Here is a 23921-nt window from a genome sequence, read left to right as displayed (position 1 = left end):
TTTTACTATTTTTCAACTTACCTTAAATGACATATCTCCTACCAGCCTCCTTTGGCCAACTCTTGTTTCTTTCGACTAAGAATGAATATTAGGTTTCTGAGGTAATGACTGATAAATATAACGGTTCCAAGTATGGGCACTTATTAAATGGAGCGAAGATGCTAAGGATCTGCCGACCAGCCAGAATCATAAATAAATTGTCTGACGAAAGGGAAATAGGTATATGAAATGTAAGAAGCATGTACCCAGGATACACTAATTAAAAATTAAAGCAGCTAGATATAAGTATTCTTGGAATAAGTGGAATGTGGTGAGAAGAAAGATGCAGATATGATATTAATGACACTACTGCAAACAACACAATAAATGTGAATATATTATAAGTGTATAAACCCGCACAAGACTGTGACGAAGAAGATATTTGAAAAATTACAAAATGATTTAGAAAAATAATTAGCAGTTACATAGAAACATGGTGGATAGCAAAGATTTCGGATTGGAGCCCAAAAGGAAGGAGGAAAAGAGGTAGACCCCGAAGATCATGGAGGGATGAAGTGGACGAGGCCATGGAAAGACGAGACCTTAGAGATGGAGAATGGCAGAACAGAAAGGACTGGAGACGTTGGCTGAAAGAAAGAAGGCGGCGACAGCTGTAAAAATCCTTGTACAGATAGATAGATAGAAACATGAGCGTAATAGTGTAATGGGAGATGCGAATGTGAAGATTGGTGAAAGAGAATAGGAAGATATCATCGAAAACTTGATCTAGGAATACGAAATTAAAAAGTAGGTATGTTAGCGTCTTTTTCTTTAAAGAAGCAACCAGTACTAACAAACACAATTTTCAAACTCCCAAAGCGTCATCTGTGCACCTGGAAATCACCAGATAGATACTCCTAAACGAGTGGACCGAAACCAAACAGATTACATATGTATGTATAGGTAAACAAAATATACAAAAATTCAGTAATATCAGTTAAAATCTATCCAAGTGCAGATATACTGACAGATCACAATATTTTCGTAAGAAACATCAAACTGAGATTTAAGGTTACAAGGGTGAAAAAGCAATCAATTATAATTGGCAGAAAAAAAAAATGGAAATTTATATATGAAATAACTAGCATAATAGAAGAAAAAATAAAGTGAATACCAAGCAAAGAGGAACGTATTGAGCAAAACTGGAAGATAATAAAAACTATATTAGGAAAACTATCTTCAGGAAACAAGATTGCAAAGTACTGAACAGAATGGAGAAATGTGTGTTTCTCTGCAGTAATATAGATGCGAGCTGGGATCCAACCGTAGAAATTAATAGGCAACGGGAAACCACCTAAGTCTTAACTTTGTCTATGGGACGGAAAATCGACCACATCATTATTTAGAGCTAGTTTTAATTAAACCTATCTTCTCCGTTTATTAATTTTTTTTTGAACACTTGAAAATAAACGTGAAAACATCTATATGACGCAATCCATCGCAAAAATTACCTTAATAATAATAATTAGTTATGCCAATTAGGAGCCTTTGAACGCTTTTAAGTAATTATCAAATGCACTAATTTTATATGGTTGTATTCAATTTTACAATAAAACTTCACAAAGTACTTGAAATGTAAGCTAAAATTTAAAGCCTACGTGTCTAAAACACTTTGTGTATTCTAAGTTATCTTTAACCCAAGAATTTTCATAAAAAATATTAGTATTACAGTAGTTTTATCCATAAGTGTAGTATAAGTATTATAAATACATAGAATAAATTTGAACTTACCAATGTATAATATCATCGTAACAAAAACGATCAGACCGAACCATACGTTGAAAGCCGAGACAAAGTAAATCACAGCTATAATTATATCTATTATAGTTGGCAAAATGGAAAATATGAGAAAGTTTAATAAGTTATTAATACTGTCTGTTCCTCTATCCATGACTCTCAAAACTTCACCTGTTTTTCGACCAAGATGCCACTTCAATGAAAGACTATGTAAGTGTCTAAATAGTTCCACCTAGAATAATATGTACTATATTAGTAGTATAAATAATATAATTTTTATTTTATTATTACGCTTATTACGATATAGAATCGACATAATAACGGTATTAGATTTTTGTTTCGATACAGGGCAGCGACAAGCCGCTTATACGTATTTCGAACTCTTTAGGTCTCTTCAGAGCGGTATAGCCACTGCTCTGAATCCAAACAAAAATCTTCCCCGTCATAGACAATAGTTATCAAATTAACTATATACGGACGTAACTATGCCATCTAAAAACAAAAAGAGAAATCTAACGATTTCTACCTGGCGAAACCGAATTCAAATTTTTACCACTGTGCCTTCTAAAAGGAAACGGAAAGATTTTTGTTTTGATTCAGAGCAGTGGCTATACTACTCTGAAGAGACCTAAAGAGGTCGAAATATGTATAAGCGGCTTGTCGCTGCCCTGTATCGAAACAAAAATCTAATACCGTCATTATGTTTTATTACTTTACTCCGTTTGGAGTACCAGAAACTGAATTCACTACGAATTTTGACCATGATGAACGGCATGTGGAATGCAATTTTTAGATTCCCTTGCCGAGTAATTTATCAAGCTGTTTGCTTTGCAAGTTTTAGAAGGCACAGTGGTAAAAATTTGAATTCGGTTTCGCCAGGTAGAAATCGTTTGATTTCTCTTTTTGTTTTTAGATGGCGTAGTTACGTCCGTATATAGTTATTTTGATAACTATTGTCTAGGACGGGAAAGATTTTTGTTTTGATTCAGAGCAGTGGCTATACCGCTCTGAAGAGACCTAAAGGGTTCAAAATACGTATAAGCGGCTTGTCGCTGTCCTGTATCGAAACAAAAATCTAATACCGTCATTATGTACTATGTAAAATCTTTAATAATATCTATGACACAGGTAATATTCCAAAAGATTGGCTAGTTTCAGAATTTATCACATTATCAAAAAAACAGGAAGCGAAATAGTTCGAAAGATATAGACTAATAAGTCTAATGAGTCTAATAAGTCTTTTTCTTAAAATTATACATCGCAGAATATACAAGCATGCGAAGAGAGAATTTGCTTTAAAACAGGAGATAAAAACAATGCTTGGTAGATAGGGCAATAACAACTTCTTCTTTCACTTCTTTACAGAAGGAAAAATAGTGATCTTTCCTTTCAAATATTGGACTGTTCTATTTGTCTTCAGCACCAGCACTATTGGTCTTAATATTTTATTTTTGTCTATCCTGGAACGAAAATAAGCAGTAACGTCGAGTCGTTGTTCCTTTTGACTGACTTATGGAGGCCTTATGGATGACTAAGTAGGACTTAGCAGGGCTAAAGCAAACTGGGGATAACTGAGTAGGATTAAGGATGACTATAGGCCTTTGCTGAACTATGGATTATCTTTGACTGGAAATACGTAACTATAACATCTTATTTCATATTGTAACAATGTGCATCGATAGCTATCGCCACCGCCCCACCAACGCTCCGTATACATGCACTCATACCGCTGAGTTCCACTTCCATCGATGCGCGCTAATGGATGGAAGGCCGGCAATGGTATAAAACAACGTACAACTCAAGAAAGAATCGAGTTCCGGCAGAGTGCTGATCTGGTAGGAACTTCATCGGACCAAAGGTCAACCGACCTAGAAATTCTATCAGAGTGTTGATCCGGTAACAACGCCACTGGACATAGGGTGTTGACCGAAGGTCAACCGCTTCTGCTAGAGTGTTGATCTAGTGCTAGCTCCTTACCGGTCTTAGAGTGTTAATCTGAGACAGACCTGTTCCGTAACTAAGTGTTGATTAGTCACTTCCCGCTTCTTGCCGGATCGAGTGTTAATCGATCCGTTCACCTCTAACCCAGGACATTACTACTCGTTAGTGAGTGTGTATCAACACATCGAATTTCCTTCCGATTTTAATGACATTAATTATATTTTTTTGCAGGTATTGTAGCATGTTCGTTTCATCCCGTTTATCATAAAAAATATTCTTAATCTTTTTGCGTTTCTGAGATTGATAATCTAAACATTTTGGAGTCTGTTTATAATAAACAAATTGCTCTTTTCTTTGATATCAGTTTCGCCTAGATATTTGCGCAGAAAATAAATTACAATCGCTTTGTTGATACTCTCAGAAGAATGATTTTTGAGTGATGCTGATGATTTCACTTCTCGGAGAGCGGCCGTGGGAAACGGTTGCTTTCATCGTGGAGGTCCGAGTTTTGTCATTAAGGATTTCGATGTTGGTAAGGGTACCATGGAGTACGTGGAGTCCCGTCCAGGTTAGGCCTATTTTTAGTTTCTGTCGCTATCGGGCACGTAGCCCGTAAGAAAGATCGATAATGTGGAGTAGTACTGCGAGTATATAAGTACAACACAGTTAAACAAAGGTAAAATAAAGTGATCTTTTAATTCAGTTAAAAATTAGTCAGTGGAGTCTACAGCAATATACCGTAAGTTGAAATTAATTTTAAAACTTATCTGAATGTTGGAAATAAGATCGTTAAATGGTCAACTGAAGAAATATACATGTTAACTTTTAGTTCCTTCGGGTTACATCACCGAACGTTTTCGAAATAACTATACGATCATCAGTGCTATCTGGTTGAAGCCACTAAATATGTGGGTAAAAACCCTTTAAAAACTACATTTAAAGCTATTATACACATGCAAAAGTTTCGTAAAAGCTTTGCAATCACTTTGATAAATTGAAAAGCCATATATATGGCGCAAGAACATGGTTTGTCAAATATTCCGTGTATGACTCAGTATTCATAGGATCTTATAACGTTATTTCAGCATAACCCTGTCTCGTCAGAGATCCGGAAGGATTGAAATTCACACACAGAACAGACAGCAAATGTCTCAAAAGTATCATCTACTTTGAATCGCCATAAACAAACACGATTTAATAAAATCGTTTTCTGTCTTTTGAGCTACTCGATATTTGCAAAATAAGTTTACGATTTTAGCAAAAGCTTTGCTATCACTTTGATGAATTGAAAAACCATATATAAATATGACGCAGAGCACAGTTCATCAAACGTTCCATTGATGAATTGGTATCAATAGGATTTTATAACTTTAGGCAGATTTATGCTGTTATAAGATCCTATTGACATCGATTCATACACGGGACGTTTGGCAAATTGTGCTCTTGCGCCATATATATATGGCTTTTTAATTCATCAAAGCGATTCCAAAGCGTTTGCTAAACTTTTGCATATACACTCATGGACAAAAATATCGAATATTTTGGAATTTTGTAATTTTTGTTTTTTCAAAATAAATTCTGGTCAATCAAGTCGTTTATTGTAAAATAGAGTTTATTTTAACAATGTTTATGAACAATTTTAAGTTTTTATGCGGAGAAAATTACGAAAAAAATAAATGTTTAATATTAGGTAAATAAGGTTATTTTACTCTAAACTTAAATGATAATTTAAATTGCTTATACAAGTCGTTTTAACTGAAAGATGTGTATGATCAGTAACGAGTATTCCCGCTCTGCTCTTATTACTGCTTGAATCTTTCTCAGCATGCTTGCAAGTAAATTTTGGACATATCCTTGGGAAATTGCATTCCATTCATCCTGTGCAGCAAGCCGAAGCTGCTCTATCGTATTAGAAACGAGATTTCTTTGTCGTATGCTGCGTTTTAGGTGATCCCATATGAGCTCTATTGGATTCAAATCCGGGCTAAACGGTGGCCAATCCAATCTTCGAATTTGGACATCGTCAAGATAATTACTCACTGTGGCAGAGGCATGTCGAGCATTATCGTGCATTAACGTGAATCTTTCATATCCAATGTAACCAACATATGACAAAACATGATCTTGTAGGATGTTTTAAACGTAAGAATCACCAGTCAACCGTCCAATCACTTCCACAAGTGCGGTACGTACCTCCCAACTAATATCTTTCCAAAGAACTCCATTATGCCATCAACTCCAAAACTAACAGTCTGGGCGAGACTCCAGCTGGCGAATCGTTCTCCAACTCTTCTGTAGACGTAGTTTTGTCCATCTAGCTTGCATAATAGGATTCTGGTCTCATAAGTGAAAAGAAAGTTTTTCCAGTTGTCGATATTCCATTAAATATGTGTTCTTGCAAATTCCAAACGACGAGCTTAATGATTTAGGAGGAGATGTGGAACTTTGGCGGGGCGACTGGGCCTTAATTTTGCTTCTTTTGATCTTCGTCTAACTGTTTGTGAACTGACATTAACTTGTCTAACATTTAATAGCTCATTTATGAGGCGCATCGATGTCAATGAACGATTTCGTGTAGAATTAAGAACCAAAACGATCATCAATTGCCGTTCTGCACCTTGGGCGTCCTTGACCAGGCCTTCGTACAAAATTTTCTATTTCGCGGTACCTTTTTAGAGTATTTGAAACTATAGATTCAGTTCTGCTGAGACGTCGTGCGATACCTTTTTGTGCATATCCTTCCTCTGTACAAAATTAGAATATGTGCTACTTGGGCTTTATCGCAGTGTAGAATTGGTATGATACTTGTTTTTAAAATTAGTTAAATCAAAACAATATTTAATTAAAATTAATAAATTAAACTAAAAATAATCGAATTAGTATGATTTTTCCTTTACGTGAAGAAGGTTTTTTATGATGAAATGTAGGAATGACACTAATCACTGAATAAACGTCAAAATAAACATCAAAATATTTCAAACCTGTTGAGTACATCAGCCTACTATATGAGTATTATCAGTAATCTAGAATTTTTTTTTTAAATAATAGTGACTACAAAAAAAATTGGAAAATTCCAAAATATTCGATATTTTTGTCCATGAGTGTATATAATGCCTGTGATATTATAGTGAATGACTGAAATTTTTTGAAAAAAGATAAATTAGAGCAATAAATGAATCCGTAACATTTAAAAAAGAAAAAATTTATACACTCACTTCAACTTCCCTTGTTGTATATTGCTGTACTTTGAGCCACAAGAACGATCTCAAATTATTTAACAGTCCCATTCCTCCCGTTCCTCCTCCTTGTAGAAACTTTAAGCCAACATACAGAACAACCCAGTCCCATCTAAAAACCATTTTTTCTACGGAACCCTGCATACTATCAACTGAAAAATAAATCACTCTGGTGACCATTCTTTACAGCTATTTACATATTTTTAATTCATCTCAACTTAATAGTTTTTAAGTATATTTTAAAAATATTTCTTTAGCATCAATAATTCTTGGTTGATAAATGTGTGTTGTACTATACGGATTTTTATTCCCTACTAGTTGCCATACAATACACTAAACTGTGAACAGACCAAATTAATTCAAGTTAGTTGTATTCTTTCACAAAAAAATTAGAGAAACGTTAAAGTTTTTACTGTGTTTACAAACGTTCTTTTTAAAAGTTGAATTGTGATGGAAAATACTGATAATGAATTAAAATTCTAATGATTTGTGATAATGAATGATGTGCTAATTTGATATAATGTATGATAATTCATGATTCATTTATTAATTGGAGAAAAGAACACAAAAAAGAAAACTCATATTCGGAAACTGTGTCCTTGCTTTATGTTAATAACAACAGTCAATATTCAATAGTCAAGTATGAAAAGTTATTTTTAAAAAGTTCATAAAAAAATTCGAAAAGATTTCTCTTAAGAGGAAATTAATAAATTTATTAAAGAAGCTGCAGATAATGAAAAATTGCTGCAAGCTGCAGCTTCGTGTATTTGTTTTGTTAATGTTTCTATTGCTATTTCTATTTCTTGCGGTTGTTTTAGGGGGTTTTTAGGTCCATTTTCTTGTAGGATTTCTTTGAAAATATTCCATTCTGTTGTTTTATTCGTTGGTCTTAGTTAGAGGTGGAAAGTTTGCTGATGGATTTGTCATTATTGCTGCAATCATTGGTGAATAATCTAACGATAGGTCTTCATTAGATTCTATGTGCAGGTATTCTTTTGGTACTCCGTTATAGATAAAAAAGTGAAGTAAATCGGGCACTATATTTCGGTCGGTTGACTAGTAAGTTAGTTTGTAGGTTAAGAGATATTTTATTTGCATTTCTTTCACCACGTCGTATAGGACTCTACCTCTTTTTAGGGGGATAATCTTGAGCCCCAGCTCTGTTGTTTTGGCCTGGGTCCTAATGATCTAAAAAGTGTTTCAAATATATTCTTATTAGGTTGATAATTTGGCGGACAATAAACTGCTGAAATGCATCCATCCATCCAATGGCACTACAGCCCAAATCGGGCCTTGGCCTCTTTCAACAAGCTTCTCCAATCATCTCGATTTACCGCTGTTCTTTTCCATGAACGCGTTCCCAGGCAGTTCCTGGCATCCTCATCGACTTCGTCTTCCCATCTCTTTTTAGGTCTTCCAATAGGTCTTTTGCTCTGCATTTATGCATTTAGTAATTTTCTAGCGATTCTATTCTCATTCATGCGGACCACGTGCCCTGCCCACCGTAATCTCTGCAGTTTAGTGTATTGTGCTAGAGTTGGTTCGCTATATTGCTCGTATTTGTCTCTATTATACCTAATTCGCCAGTTGTTGTTTTCACTTATTGGGCCCAGTATCCTACGTAATATTTTTCTTTCAAACATATCTAATGCATTGGCAGATTTCTGTGTCACCACCCATGTTTCACAACTATAACTTACTATGGCCCTGATTATTGTTTTATAGACCCGGAGTTTTGTTTTCTGGTGTACGTCCCGCGATTTAAAAATGTGGCCCATCGCGAAATAGACTTTATTTGCCAGCATAAGCCTTCTATTTATTTCCGGTTCTTCTTCATTGCTTGCGACCAGATCCATTCCTAGGTATGTGAATCTATTCACATGTTCTATATCGTCAATAAAGTGTCATTGCGCCGGTCTATTTGATCTGGTTTGTATGAGTAGTTTTGTTTTATTTGTATTTATTGCTAGCCCAACTGCTTCTGCACTCTGTTTCAACTCAACGTAGGTTTCTTTCGCTGCATTCACTGTTCTGCTCATTATGTTCATATCATCTGCGTATGCTGCTAATTGGGTAGAGTTATTTGTAAGTATGTTATTTCCGCTCACCGTCAACCGTCTAATTACATATTCAAGAACAAGATATGCTGAAATGCATAGTGGGCCAAAATTGTCTTTTATGCAAATTGAAGCTACTTGTAGGAAGTCTTTTTCGATTTTCGGTAGTTCCTGATGTTTTAGATTATTCCTAATTATTATTGCTGCTCCGCCTCTTAGTTTTTTCTGCATCAGGATGTGCTGAGTTGTATACCTTATGCGAGGTGATTTTAAATTGTATACTGGCGAATAAGTGCGGTTCAAATACTAATAGAATGTCTACTTTATTAGTGGCTAAGAATATGTCGATTTCTTGTCTATTTCAATTTTTATTAATTGTAACGCCATCAATTCTTTTTAGTAATGAGTTCTCTAAACTCAGATAGGACAAGTTCTGTCCGAAGTTGGAATACCTTAAGATGGAATACCATAGGATGATCGGATAAGATGGACAGGTCATGTGGTAAGATCAGAGGAAGACAGAGTGCTAAAGAAAGTGTTTTTTTGAGAGACCAAACTTTAGAAAATCAGTAGGCCGTCCCAGAAAAAGATGAAAGGATGATGTTGAAGCCGATTTATTTTGGATTGGGGTATAACAATGGGAAATGGAAGCGCAAGACCGTATAAGATGGACGGCTATAGTAAATTCTAATAATTGCGGTCACCATTGTAGAAGACGCCTGTCTCAATATCCTTATCAATGCATCTACAATTCTTAGGGGATACTTATCCCTGCGAGCGGGGTAAGGCTTACTGGTTCCACTAGCCTGGACTGACTGGTTTCGCCCTCGCGGATTTACAAGAGGGTAGGGAGATTTTGGGAGGAAGGGGATTAAGGACTTCTCGGTCTCAGGTCCTGCAAAGAGTGAGAGGCTATGGGCTTACGTTAGAAGCCGGAGCACTGCATAAGCGAAAATGTGTATCTCTTCTAGTCTCTACCTGTAACGGCCGGGAAGGACAAAAAAACAAATTTCGAGTTTACAATGTATTAAATAGACTGTATACTACAAAATATCAGTTATGACCAATAATGTTTCGATCAGGCGCGAAGGGGGACGAGAAGAGACAAAGCAAGGAATTAAAGGGCGGACAATTCCGTATTATTAGATATACCTTGGGTTAGTATATAGATCTTAGTTACCTTCGTGTATTTAGGCTCTAGCTAATGAATACGCCTCCAGTCCTACAGGGATTATTTTTTTCAGCGGAGGTCTATGTTTTTTAAACGTGATTTTTTTCTTTTAAGCAACCGTGGTGACCTGATATTTGAGACTCGTGTAATACATTTAAACTGGGTCGAGTTTTCAATCTTTGTTTAATGTAAAAATATATACATTAACTATGTTACTTACTAGCTATGAATTTATTTGTTCTTTAATCAATTTGGAATATGTAATAATTACTTAAATAATTATTACTCTATTCTAGGCTAATTACCCCTTATTGTTTTTCCTTCTTTATTCCCTTGCTATGTTTACATTACAAATGAAGGAAAGACTCACCCCGAGTTGTGAGCCAGTCAAAAAGAAATACCATAAAAAGCAGTAATATCACAGTATTTACACTGCCGACACCACAAGTACAGCGGAACACCGAGCCTATCTGTCGATGACAAGGCCATACCCGCGAAAAGTGTAAGATCAGATCTAACAACACGAAGAATGGAATTATTGAATATTATTATATAATAATAATTAAATTGGAGAATAGTCGTTGATTCCGAAAAGACTTAAGTCATAATTTTCAAGAAAATAAAACAGGATGCAGTTGGCCAAACCGAAATATTAGATACTGAAATGGAATTACGCAACTAACTAGGGGTGGTACTAGACAAAAGTTGGACTTTACTGCATACGTCAAGAATACAATAAATATGACAAAACTTCATGCGGGGAAATAAATGTTGTTGTTAAATTGATGCGAAATTGAAAGAGCATAGCTTAAGATGCTTAGCGCATGGTCGATGTCGAGGTGTTAATTACTCAATGCGAAGAATTGCTGATTTGCAACTTTCTGGAAGGAGTAGGAGGGAATGGCCAAAGCAGACCTGGTGACCAAGATAGAAATTTATGGAGACAAGTAATTAGGAAAGCCGACTCCGTATATGGATAAAGAAAAGATAATGATACATTTAGTTGATGTCTGAGTCTGACCAATACCTACATGAAAATATTTTTTGTTGTTCAAATGTTTTTATTATTTACTTCAATAAAGATTCATGTGACTTTGTTTTGAATTTACTTTAAATTAATCACTTTTAATTAAAATTATTGGATTGTTCATTTTAAATTAAATAGACAATGATAGGAAAAAATACCACATAGTCGCGTCAAAAACATGTGACTGTGTTCAATGTTTTTTAGGACATTTTAAAGAAGGCAATGTGGCAATAGATAGGGTCATTTGGGTCATAGGTCATATGGTTATTTGAAGGGTCTCGGGAGAAAACCATGAATGTCACAAATTAACTAAAATTGAGTTAATACGCCATCTAGTAAGTTTTGTTAATATCTATGTTTGGACATTTCAAATAAGGAAGAAAACAGTGCGTGTCACGAGTTATTACAGTTTTTAAATACCCTATATCGGTAGAAAACCGTGGATGTCTGCGCGTAAACGGCTGAAATACTGAGTGTCCACTCAGCAGCGCCAGAAAATGGAATTGGCATCCTTGTCTTGCAGTTCTGTTTGGTTAGTTAATTTATTTAAAACAATTATGGCAGATAGTGGAAACATATCCACTAAAAAGAGAGTGAAAATGAGCAGGTTATACGAAGTCATGAAAAAAATGAAGCTTCAGTCACACGAGTTTGGTGAATTCTGCAAATGCAAACGATTGAAGTGTTGTCACACAGTAAATGAAATGAATAGACAAAGAATTTTAAATCATTTTAATTCATTGATATCTCATAATGAACAAAATGTGCATTTGTGTTCTCTTATATCATTAGTAAACATACAGAGGCGGCGATCTAGGGCCAAAAATATACATGATGCAATATATCATGATGCAGCCTATATGTACAGGGTCAGAGTTCAGCCAAGGTCAACTGCTAATGCCGAGGATGAGAAAAAACATTACGAAGAAGTACAAGTTTGTGCCAAGTTTTTTCGTGCAGTTCATGGTATTACGGGGGCAAAACTTCAACATCTACAGAAAGAGTTAAAGCAGTCTAGCACGGCTCCTAAAGATAAAAGGGGCGGAATAAATTATAACAAACTGAAGCCGAGTAGTGTTAATAGTGTTAACGAGCATATCCAGTCATTTAAATCAGAAGTAGTAGCTATAGCTTACATGATAATAAAGGTAAAACTTACTTGCCTAAAACTTTAAATATAATGAAAATGTTTTCTCTGTTTAAAGAAAAATATCCGGAAGTTAAAATTTCTTACCAAAGTTACAGAGAAATTTTTAGACAAAAATATAACATTAGTTTCGGTTATCAGCTAAAATAGACCAGAAAAGTGGACGTACTGAAATATCCAAATTAAAAGCACTTAGAGAGCTCCATCTTCGTAGGGCTCAAGCGTTTTATGACAGGAAAAAGGAAAGCAAAAGAAGGGCACGAATAGAAAAGAATTATGAAGCTATAGCTATGGACTTGTTTCCTTGCCGAATATCTCCACCAATTATGTATATTACCGCCGACAGCTCTCGATTTACTCTTTTAACAACCATGTGTTATCAAACGCTGATTCTTATTTTTATACATATCCAGAGTTTATTGCTAAAAAGGGATCAGATGAAGTGTGTTTGTTTCTTTTCGGTTTTATTATGCATTATTTGTCTCCAATTGTTCAAGATCTACACATTTTCTGTGGCGGAGCAGGTGGACAAAACAAAAACTATACAGTGGTAAGGTTTATTCATTACATGGTATCAGTAGTAAAACATCTTCAATCCATTACAATAACATATCCCGTTAGAGGCCATTCGTACCTTGAGTGCGATAAAAATATGGGCCTTATTAACATTGAAAAAGAATGGAAACGCCTGCTGACTGGGAGGAAACTATTGTAGCTTCTCGCACAAAGTCTGCCCCATTTAACGTAATTTCAGTATTTCAGTGTTTCATCAAGGGATGGACTGAATTTTTTAACGATAGATATGTCAAAAATGCTCCTTTTGCTATGCAAAAAATTAAAGAGGTGATGTGTGTTAATACTCTTGTTCGCACTGTATTTCACCGAGATTCATATAATGGTAGCAAATTTGAGGACCCCATTCGTTCTTCCGTTCAAGCTAAAAAGTCGCATAAATTATCACCTTCGGAATTTGAACTACCCATGCAATCATACTTCAACTTTATTACTATTATCGAAGACAAGTTCAAAGACATAATGTTTTTGTCAAAGTTTTGCGAATCCGAAAAAGCAAAAGAAATGTACATGAGTATACCTCATGAAATAAAGATAAAAAAAAAACAACAAAGGAGCTGTCAATAATTAAAATCTTGAGGAATTACAGCCTGTTATAATGAAGAAACATTTGGCTCAGAAAAGAAACGCACCTGGACTTTCATGATTTTCTTCCATAAAAGATTGACACTAACTGATGTTTTCCTATTTTTTACAAAAACTGTTTGTTTCATTGGTTTAGTTTTAAGTACTAGTTTTTAGTAGTAAATGTTAATGATAAATGTTTTGGAATACATATAATATATCAGGTACATATTTTAGTTTTTACACGGTATTTAACTGTAAAATTCATTTTTTTCAAGAAAATTTTCAGGTCAATTTTGTGATCTTCATGGTTTTCTCCCGAGACCCTTCATTTGATTTTAATTACTATTACTTGTTACAAAATACACTTTTCAATGTCTTTAGTAAGTAACTCCTTTTTCGGGTCTATGGTCTACTTTTTCATTTTTATGATCATTATTTACATTACAGACCATAGATTAATATCAAAACAAAAAAAGGTAGATGCCAGATATTAGGTAGATGCCAGATTAGATTAAATGTTGAATTCATTATCTTTTATTATATGTGGTTATATGTGATTTACCTATTTTAAGTAAAAATACACTCGGTAGAACATACAGTGATGAAAACGATAAAATGCGTATCATTTGAATTATCTTGCTACATTTTATCACATGTCTCTGTTATGTTTTGGTATTAAAGGTTTTATTTATGTAGATATTATGATGAGATTTTCTATGATATCTACTGGCATTATTTCTTTTATCAAATATCAAATCCTATTCTAAATAAAATTGGAATTCTTAATAGAGTAAATGAAATACCTACGAGATTAAAGCATCTCTTAAACTTGCGCAATAAATAACTTAAGCTTGATTTTATTTTAAATTAACTGACTTTAGATGGTGAATATGGTTTCACGCGGGACAGGCTTTTGTTCCGTCCCGCGTCCCTCACTTTTCCATCTGTCATGATGTAAAAGCAGGTTAGTAAAATCATATCGAGAGAAAAGCAGAAATGTAACTATGATACTATCTATCAACGCGACAGGTGATGTATTTTTAACTCCATAATCTATATTTGGTAGGGTTAAAATGCAGAAGAATTTAAGATGGATGCTCCGGAGGGGAGTAATTTTGCTTGTGAACAAAGTGGGTGGATCACTACCAACTCATTTTTGCTTTGGCTAAAATATTTGTTGATCAAGTGAATCCCACTAAGAAAAGTCCGGCTCTTTTGATACTTGATGGCAACATTTCTCACAAGGAACTACAAGTGATTATACTGGGTGTTTCAAAAAGGTATGTCATGTCATAAATTACATCACGCATTCCGGGGACAAAAATAAATTGATTGAATCCAACTTACCTTAGTACAAAAGTGTACACAAAAAAAGTTACAGCCCTTTGAAGTTATAAAATAAAAATTGTTTTTTTGCATTATCTTCTAAATTACTTGACATTTTGTAATAAAAATGGACACATTACTTTCTTGTTCTAAAAGCATTTTTCATAAAAAATAAACAACAAAATCTAAGCGCACAGAAAAATTTTAAGGGGGCTGTGCAGCCCTAAATCCCCCCAAACTTTTGAGTACGTTCAAATCAAATGAATTTTGTGGCATCATTAGTTTAACACATTATTTTTAAAAAATTTTTGCCTCTTATCACTTTTTTCAAAAAACAGTTTTTATTGAGTTACGGCCGTTTTCATTAACCTTTAAAAAATTACGTGCAACTAAATAAATGGCTTAAATGAATTAACAAGTACAAAAAATGTCTATAACCTCTATAAATATGATATTACAATAAATGTTCAAAATGACCCCCATTTTCTTCAATACACATTCAGTATCGTTTTAATAAGGAAAACCAAATCCATTGATTATTATAGATTTTTTTAATATTCAATTTAATCAGTATTTCAATAATTAATTGTGACAGGTAATCAGTTGATGTCATTTGTTTCTGTGAAATAAAACAAATGTCTGTGAGATAATAAAGACTAAATTTTATTTATGGTTTTTAAAAGAATTCGTCCAATCTGAGCGTTAAGTGATCCCTGCGTAAGACACTTTTCAAATTAATGTTCCGAAATCGGAGACATCCATTCGCCTGTGAATTCTTAAAAAGACACGTTTCGGGGTTTCGGCAAGCCGATCCCAAGCTTGATGATTTACATGTAAAATTCACCGAAATATTGGTTGATGAGCAACCAAACATACATTTCTTTGCTTCATTGCTTCATTTGGATTGGTGATTGGTCGGGAACTGTACCTTGCGAGCGCGGGATGAAATGTTATTTTGGGATGGATAAGTACTTAAGAACTTAAGTAGTGAAGTGAAGTGATATTGAGTGCACGAACTAGCTTTTCTTTCTGTGATTTATTTTTATTTTCCAAAGTAATACTGTGATCGCTACGTCTGCCGTAAATAGTTAAAGGTTAAAGGGTTTTTTTTGATATATTAGAAGTTTTTTTTTAATTAAAGTGTAAACAAATTCAGGTAAATTAACCTAAAAATGCAAGCTATGGTAGAAACTGTAAGTATTGATAAATCTAATATCGTAAATTATATTTTTATAGAAGAACAAATTTTTATTAAAAATAAGGGTCGTCCTTTGCCTAAAATGTCCCGGCTTATAAATATTAGTGCGGGGTGGGGTAAGGTAAGTAATAGATCATTTTCACATAATTGGTACAGCAAGTACTCATGACTTACCGGGAGTGAAATAAAAAACAAACTTTTCTGTTGGCCTTGCATTTTATTTTCGACAAATAGGGGCAAACATCAAAATCCGTGGTGTGAATCTGGTTACGATAATTTAAAGGAATTATTTAGGGCTTTACAGAAACATGATATTTCGAAAGGTCATACATACAGCTAGATTAAATTAGATTTATTTGGAAAACAAAATATTTATGTTTCATTAGATAAAGCCCAACGTGAAAATGCTATTAAACATAACGAAATTGTAAATATAATCACGCAGGTTTACGTGGTTTAATTGATATTGTAATTTTTTTAAGTTATCAGGAATTATCATTTATGGGACACGATGAATCGGAGCATTCGTTAAATCAAGGTAATTATAGAGAACTAATAAAAATGTTTAAGAAATACGATTTGGAATTTTCTAATTTACTTTCTGATTCGAAGATATTTATCGGTGTATCTAAAACAATCCAGAATTAGTTAATAGAATCAATTAGTTACATTTTGAGTAACGTTATTTAATCTGAGATTCAGGAAACCACTTGCTTTTCACTAGAAGTAGATGAAACTACCGACATCATGTCATTCACAATTATCAATTGTTGTTCGATACGCGTTACGTGGTAATATTTATGAGAGGTTTTTAGCTTTTACAGACGTAAGTAAAAGCCATAAGGCAGAATATATTTTTGGTGTTTTAAAGAACAGATGAAAATGTTTTGATATCAAAAATAAATTGTAAGAATGTCGACTTTTTTTGCCAGTTTAAGCGGAGTTGCTTCATTTTTCTCAACCTTGCCTAAACGGACTAATGTTTTAGAACGGTTTGTTTCGAAAAAAATGCCAACAGTTTGTCAGACGCGATGGAATTTTAAATCTCGGTTTAAGAAATAATATTACAAAGTAATATTTTTATTTAAAAAATATTATTATTTTTTTTTAAACTATATCCATTCAGCTTTAAAACGATGTACCACGAGCTAAAAATTTCCATTTAATTACTATTTAAGGAGGACTTCGAAAAACATGATTTTCTTCCGTGATCTAGAGGGTCCAAAATTTTCATACCCACAAATGCATTTTTTTGACTATTAATATACTTCTCCTATTCAAAGAACTAGCAAGTAATTTTAAAAGTGTTTTTTTATTCAGAAGACGATCAGATGTTATGAAAAAGCGGCTTCTTGGAAAGGGCATTCCGATTAAAAACATTGTAACTGATGCTGAGTTAATTTAAACATCGAAACGAAACGCAGCCTTTCAGTATAAGTTAAGTATATTATATGAATATTATAAAAATTGAATCACATAAATTCATTTCCTATTCGCATCTCCCACCGCACCAGAAAAAGAAAGTTTCTTTCGCCCGATTTGAGTGTACTAAAAATGCATCAGCTATGTTGAAAAGTATGAACCTGAGAAATACAGATAGTGGGAAACTAATAAGAAAACAAAATTTGAAATCAGCTATGATTTTTATCTACACATATTCAACACCAGATTTATTCTTTCATTAATTCAGAAAATTCAGAACAAAAATCCCACTTGAATCAAGAATACTCTCTACATCTATGCAAAGCGCAAAAGTTTTATGACGACTTAAAGAGGTTCAGTGAATAAGCTAAAATGGACGAAAAAATAGATGTTATTAGCTTTGACAATCAAAAAAACTTGCCAGTACCAGTACTACCAATAGGTGGCATTTTTTATAAAAGACAGTTGTGGGTTTAGAACCTGTGTTTTCACTCAGAAAAATCGGGTAGGTCCTATATGTATATGTACGCTGAAGTCGAAGCATAAAAAGGTGTAAATGTAACAGTATTTTTTTTTAAACACTATGTTTCTGTTGAAACACTATACTTATTCACCGATAACTGTACTGGGCAGAATAAGAACATGGTTGTAGTTCAGATGTTGTCTTATTTGGTCGCAACTAGAAGGTTTAAATAAATCTACCATCGATTTTCTGAAATTTTCTCGATTGAAAAGGAAAGAATGCAAAATCACATACCTTTACTTACCGGAAGGGTGGTATTCAAAAGTGGAGAGAACATCAAAAACGTTTTCTGTTGTTAATGTCATTCAAAGGACGATAGGAGACTTTCGTTCACATTTCCAACCTTTCTTTAAAAAGGCCATTAAAGGTTTTCCAGTCTCAAAATATAAAAGTTTTAAATATAAGGATAAAAATATCACAGTTTCCATATTCCACAATATAGTATAAACGAAACTTTATTTTTCCTTTAAACCTAACGCAGATTTAGTTGCTTTAAAGGAATGGAATGTAGCCGAACTCTACACTGCGAACCTTCCAGTAATTCTAAAAAAACTCAAAAACTTAAGGAACTTAAGGATTTCATCCCTGTAATATATCAACGATTTTATGATTGTTTGGAATCACAAGATCAACAGCAGGAAGAAAGTGAAACCGACTTATTTGACAGTAGTGATGGATAAACAAAATTTAGTGCAAATCTTATATAATAACTTGATGTTTTGTAAATATAGAATGAGAACTAGGTATATCCGTCTTTTATTTATTGCTTTTTTCTAATATAATAATAAACTAAACAACACAACTGGTCAATATAAAAGAGTCAGATCACAAGCTGGAATACTTCGGTCACATAATGAGACACCCTGAAAAATATGATCATTCAGCGAAAGATCCAAGGTAAACGTGGTCATGGTAGAAGAAAAACATCATGGCTAAAAAATATAAGTGAGTAGTATGGAAAAACGACTGCATAATTATTTAGAGCTAGTATTAATAAAGTCACGATAGCCAATATGATATCCAACGATTGATAACGGTCATAGAACTAGAAGAAGAATGTAAATACAGTAAAACCTCAATATAACGAACTAGTTGGGGGACTAGTTGGGGGACGGGGTATCCGTTAAAGCCGAAAGTCCGTTATATAAAAATAGGTTTAAAATAAATCGAAAAAACTTTTTTTTTAAATATGTACGTATTTAGATGTATATAAAAAATTCAAAATACAAACAAAATTCTATTTAATTGAATTCGGACATTCGTCGTGAAGTGACGTTGCTGTTGATATCGACGCGCTTGCTGTCGGTAATCCAGTTTTGAAAAAGAAACCAGGTTTCATTTGCACTTTCGACGTTTGCTGTTTTTTTTATGATCAACTCTCTAAAATTACGAAAATGCGTAGAACACAATTGAAGTTCTTTATCTGATGAATAATCAATAACTATTATTAGATTGTCGAGATGCGATCTAATCCCTGATAACTTCATTTTTAGTAGTCTTGTTTTGTCACCTTCTTCGGTATCATCACTTCTATCCTCATTTTTTAGGTTCATAATTTCATCTGCTATTTGACTTTCAGTCATGGTGTTATACCTTCCTCAGCTATATGTTCTCCGGCATTATTATGTATTGTCCTACAGAAATCAGTAACTTCCAACCCTTCTAAATCTGTGTATGCATCTAGGCCATCAAACAAATCCTTCCAACCATGTTTCATTGTTTGCTCTTTCACCTCCTCCCATGCTGCAGCAAAATTAAAAATTGTTGACTTTAAATTGCAATTGGCAAGGTACGCTGCTCTCTTGTATCTTCTACATTATTTCCCTCGATCAATACAACTATTACATCCTCTAAAAACTTTTTGCGATATATTCGTTTGGTTGCCAAAATTATTCCCTGATCCATTTGTTGAATAAGCAATGTTGTATGTTTTGACAAAAACATACAGCTAAAGTTGGTAGGTTTACGAGATTTGGCAACCATTACAGAAGTCAATTTATGCGATCCATCGGCGTTAGCACAAAGCCGAGATCCTCTTCTTGCGGATTTTTCTTCCAGAATTAGATTTTTCATATTTAGAGGCCTGTGTGCTTTCAGGCAAAGTACGCCATAACAAACCAGTTTCGTCAGTACATATTGTAAATCTGAGATTATAATAGCAGTTAGTTACTTATAATGTTCTATTAATTTTTAACTAAAAGGTTTTATTTCTTCTTTTGGGGCAGTTGAAGCTTTGCCGTAAATTCTTTTATTCATGATTCCGTGCTTTTTGCGAAAGCGCTAGAGCCATCCATCCCTTGCTCTGAATGGTATGTCCATATGATTTGCTAATTTAATTGCATCAGATTTCAATTCGACTACCCGGACTGGGACCCCTCTAGAAAGTTGTTGGCCGTACCATTTTAAGATTGCTTCTTCCAGTGAAGTTTTACGAGCCAATTTCATTCGTTTTCTGAGATTGCTGTTCTCTCCTACATCACACATAAACGCAAATTTATTTATTTTGTTTTTGTTTTTTTTGTATGTCCGAAACAGTTTGCTTTTTTATGCCATATTGATCACATATATGAGACACAGACGTTTCAGACTCCAACTTTTGTATAATATCTAGTTTTTGATTTGTCCATATTTAAAGGGTAGGATTGCGAAAATTTTAACTTACTTACTGGCGTACACGGCTCAGAAGAAATACCGGACATAACCGACTATGAAATAAGAATGGCCCTAAATCAACTAAAAACGAATAAATGTCCGGGAGAGGATAAAATTACAGTCGAAATGTTGAAAATCGGTGGAAGAAAAATAGAACAGGTATTAAATATTTTATTTAATAAAGTAATTGATGAAGGAAAGATTCCTCAAGAATGGTACAACTCCGAAGTCATTTTACTATTCAAGAAAGGAGACAAAGCAAACATCGAGAATTACCGACCAATATCCTTGCTCTCACATCTGTATAAATTACTAACTAAAATCATAACCAACCGCCTAACACATAAGCTCGATTTCTATCAACCTATCGAGCAGGCTGGATTCAGAAAACATTTTAGTACCATAGACCACTTGCACACCGTAAGAACACTGATAGAAAAATGCACCGAGTATAATGTTCCAATTCATATGGCGTTCGTCGATTTCCATAAAGCATTCGATTCCATCGAATTATGGGCAGTGCTTGAATCTCTAGAAAATGCACGTATAGATTCAAGATACACTAACATAATTAAAAACATATATGAAAATGCCACCATGCAGATAAAGCTGGACGAAAGCACAAAAACTAATCCCATAAGACTACAACGGGGAGTAAGACAAGGAGACACCATCTCTCCCAAACTATTTACCCTTGCTCTAGAAGACATTTTTAAGAAACTAGAATGGAACAATAAGGGTATCAACGTCGACGGATCATACTTAAACCACTTGCGATTCGCAGATGACATAGTTTTAATAGCCGATAATATCCAAAAACTAAATGATATGTTACAACAATTAAACGCAGTTTCAGGAGCGGTAGGCTTAAAAATGAACTACAGCAAAACAAAAATACTGAGCCGAGACCAGACAAATATAACAATACAAAATCATACCATAGAAAATGTTGAACATTATGTATATCTAGGTCATGTTGTCAAACTAGGAAAACCAAATCAAGATGCTGAAATTAAAAGAAGAACACAACTGGCATGGGGCGCTTTCGGAAATTAGCATATATCTTGAAAAACACCTCCATTCCTGTAAACTTAAAGAAAAAGGTGTATAACACATGCATACTACCAGTTTGTACTTACGGCTTGGAGACAGTAGCCCTTACCAAAAAATCTGCTAAAAAATTAGAAACAACGCAAAGAGCAATGGAACGAATCATGCTTGGAATATCACTAAGAGACAAGATTAGAAACACCGAGATAAGACGTAGAACGAAGATTAGAGATATTGTGGAAGAAATTGCAAAAATGAAATGGCGCTGGGCAGGTCACGTAGCCCGATATAATGACAACAGGTGGACACGGAGAATTCTAGAATGGAGACCAAGGACGACAACAAGAAGCACGGGAAGACCTCAAAAAAGATGGGTAGATGACATAAGAACAGTGGCAGGCAAACAGTGGATTAGATTGGCGCAAGATAGAGAAAGATGGAAGCAATTGGGAGAGACCTACATTCAGGAGTGGATGGAAAATGGTTGACAAAGAAGAAGAAGAAGACTAAATGTGTTAGTTTAGCAACACCCATATAATCATAAAAACCTGCGAGTTATTATATCAGGAAATCCCCTAATGATATGTGATAATCTCACTTTCTGTCTCTTGGCTACAAATGTGTAAATTTATACCTATCTCATGTGTGTATTTTTTATGTTTCTCTAACAAATTTATTTTTCAGCAAAAAATATATATACATATTACTATTAGAAATGACTCTTATGCTAGATTTTGCTGAAATTATTTGTAAAATACAGTGGTATGGGACGGGTTAAGCATGTATAATATTAACATTACGTTTTTATTTTTTTTTTTTTCTACATTTGACCGGATTTTTTTGTCCGTTATATCCGAAGTCCGTTAAATAGGGGTCCGTTATATCGAGGCTTTACTGTACCATTAAACAAAAACATGAGCATAATAGGAATGTTTCGAGACGCATTTAATTAGTATTTAAATAACAATGTGTAGGTAAAATTAAAATCAGTTTTGTTAAAATCGTTTTTATCGTTTCCTGTAAAATTACCTTTTTTGTTATCATTTTGGGATATAGAATTTTTTTATTGATATATTCTAAAGGAAAATTTCAAGAAAGTGGCGTATATGCCCTAGCATAATAAACGTATAAAAGTGGGAATAAATAATACATACTTAAAAAATAAGAAACGAACAAAGCACAGTAACATTTAGAATAATTATTGATAGTTGCCTTATTTTTTAATTAACTTATATATCAGATAAGTTATTGCCAGTTAAATTTGATGATTGATCATCAGAATTAATATAATACAGAAAAGAACTTACCGATTGACTTTTGGTAGATGGGAACGAACAAATTTACCACTCTCCCGCCACCCAATAACATAAAACAAATTAGAACTTTGAATTGTAACACAAAGTCCTTCTTTGGCCAGAGGAATGGCGACAAGATCTTCAACTTTTTCCAAACGTTGTTCCATGTCGATGTGTTTTCTTTGTTCTAAAGTAGAAAATATTTATAATTAAAAATTAAGCTATTCAAAAGAAAGAATTATAAATACCTTAAATTTCAAATTAACCGCAATGTTGTCAAACTTGACGCTGGTCTTCTGCTTCTTTTCTTGATCATCTTCGACTGGTGTAGCTGTCATGTTAAGTTTTGTAAATGCATATTTTTTGTCCGTCATTTTAAATAAGTACTGTTTTAGTATTTACTTTTCAGAATTTGTTGATTCAGAACTTAAACAATTAATCTTCTGTATATTGTAGGTTTAAACTTACTCACATTAGTAGAATACTTTGAAACAATGATAATATATTCTGTATTGTCTAATAAATTATTGGACAAGTTCAAGTACAAAATTATTATTTAACTAAATGCAAGTATATTAAAAACCGTAAAAATCTCGAATATATTCAGTCCGAAACGCTAGATACCTATATAACATCTATGGAATTTCTATCGATTGTTGTATGAAGTGATTTTTAGTATAGGAGATTACTGTGTTTTTTTTTTATCAATGCAATATCCATTTTTGATCATTAGGAAAACAAGCATAAAAGAAATCTGATCGTTGAGGGCGTCAGTTGTTTGGTAAATTCTGCATTAGAATTAATTTACAATAAATTATCTGACAGCTATTATCAAGAATTTCATTTGCCTTTCCTTTTCTTTGTTTTTTTTTTTAGTTTATGCTAAGCAGGGATTTATTTTTGTACATTTTGTGTTATTTTTTATTGGATTACATCAGAACACTTTGACATCCTTCGGTT

At 33.7% G+C, this 23921-nt stretch overlaps 1 protein-coding gene across 1 annotated transcript in view; it reads right to left on the bottom strand.

Moving 5' to 3' along the window:
• The window catches only part of LOC140445153 (ATP-binding cassette sub-family B member 6-like), a 34862-nt gene extending 11287 nt beyond the window's left edge, over nt 1-23575 (bottom strand). The window contains exons 1-4 of the mRNA XM_072537011.1: nt 23210-23575; nt 22974-23148; nt 6933-7105; nt 1771-2008 (exon numbers count right to left, since the gene is read on the bottom strand). Coding sequence (XP_072393112.1) covers nt 1771-2008; nt 6933-7105; nt 22974-23148; nt 23210-23335 — 712 coding nt within the window. The 5' untranslated portion in view covers nt 23336-23575. The remainder of the gene's footprint in view (nt 1-1770; nt 2009-6932; nt 7106-22973; nt 23149-23209) is intronic.
• Between the last annotated feature and the right edge of the window lie 346 nt (nt 23576-23921).

The sequence above is a fragment of the Diabrotica undecimpunctata genome, chromosome 7 (assembly GCF_040954645.1).
Source record: "Diabrotica undecimpunctata isolate CICGRU chromosome 7, icDiaUnde3, whole genome shotgun sequence".
NCBI lineage: Eukaryota > Metazoa > Arthropoda > Insecta > Coleoptera > Chrysomelidae > Diabrotica > Diabrotica undecimpunctata.
This window is presented reverse-complemented; position numbering and strand designations above follow the sequence as displayed.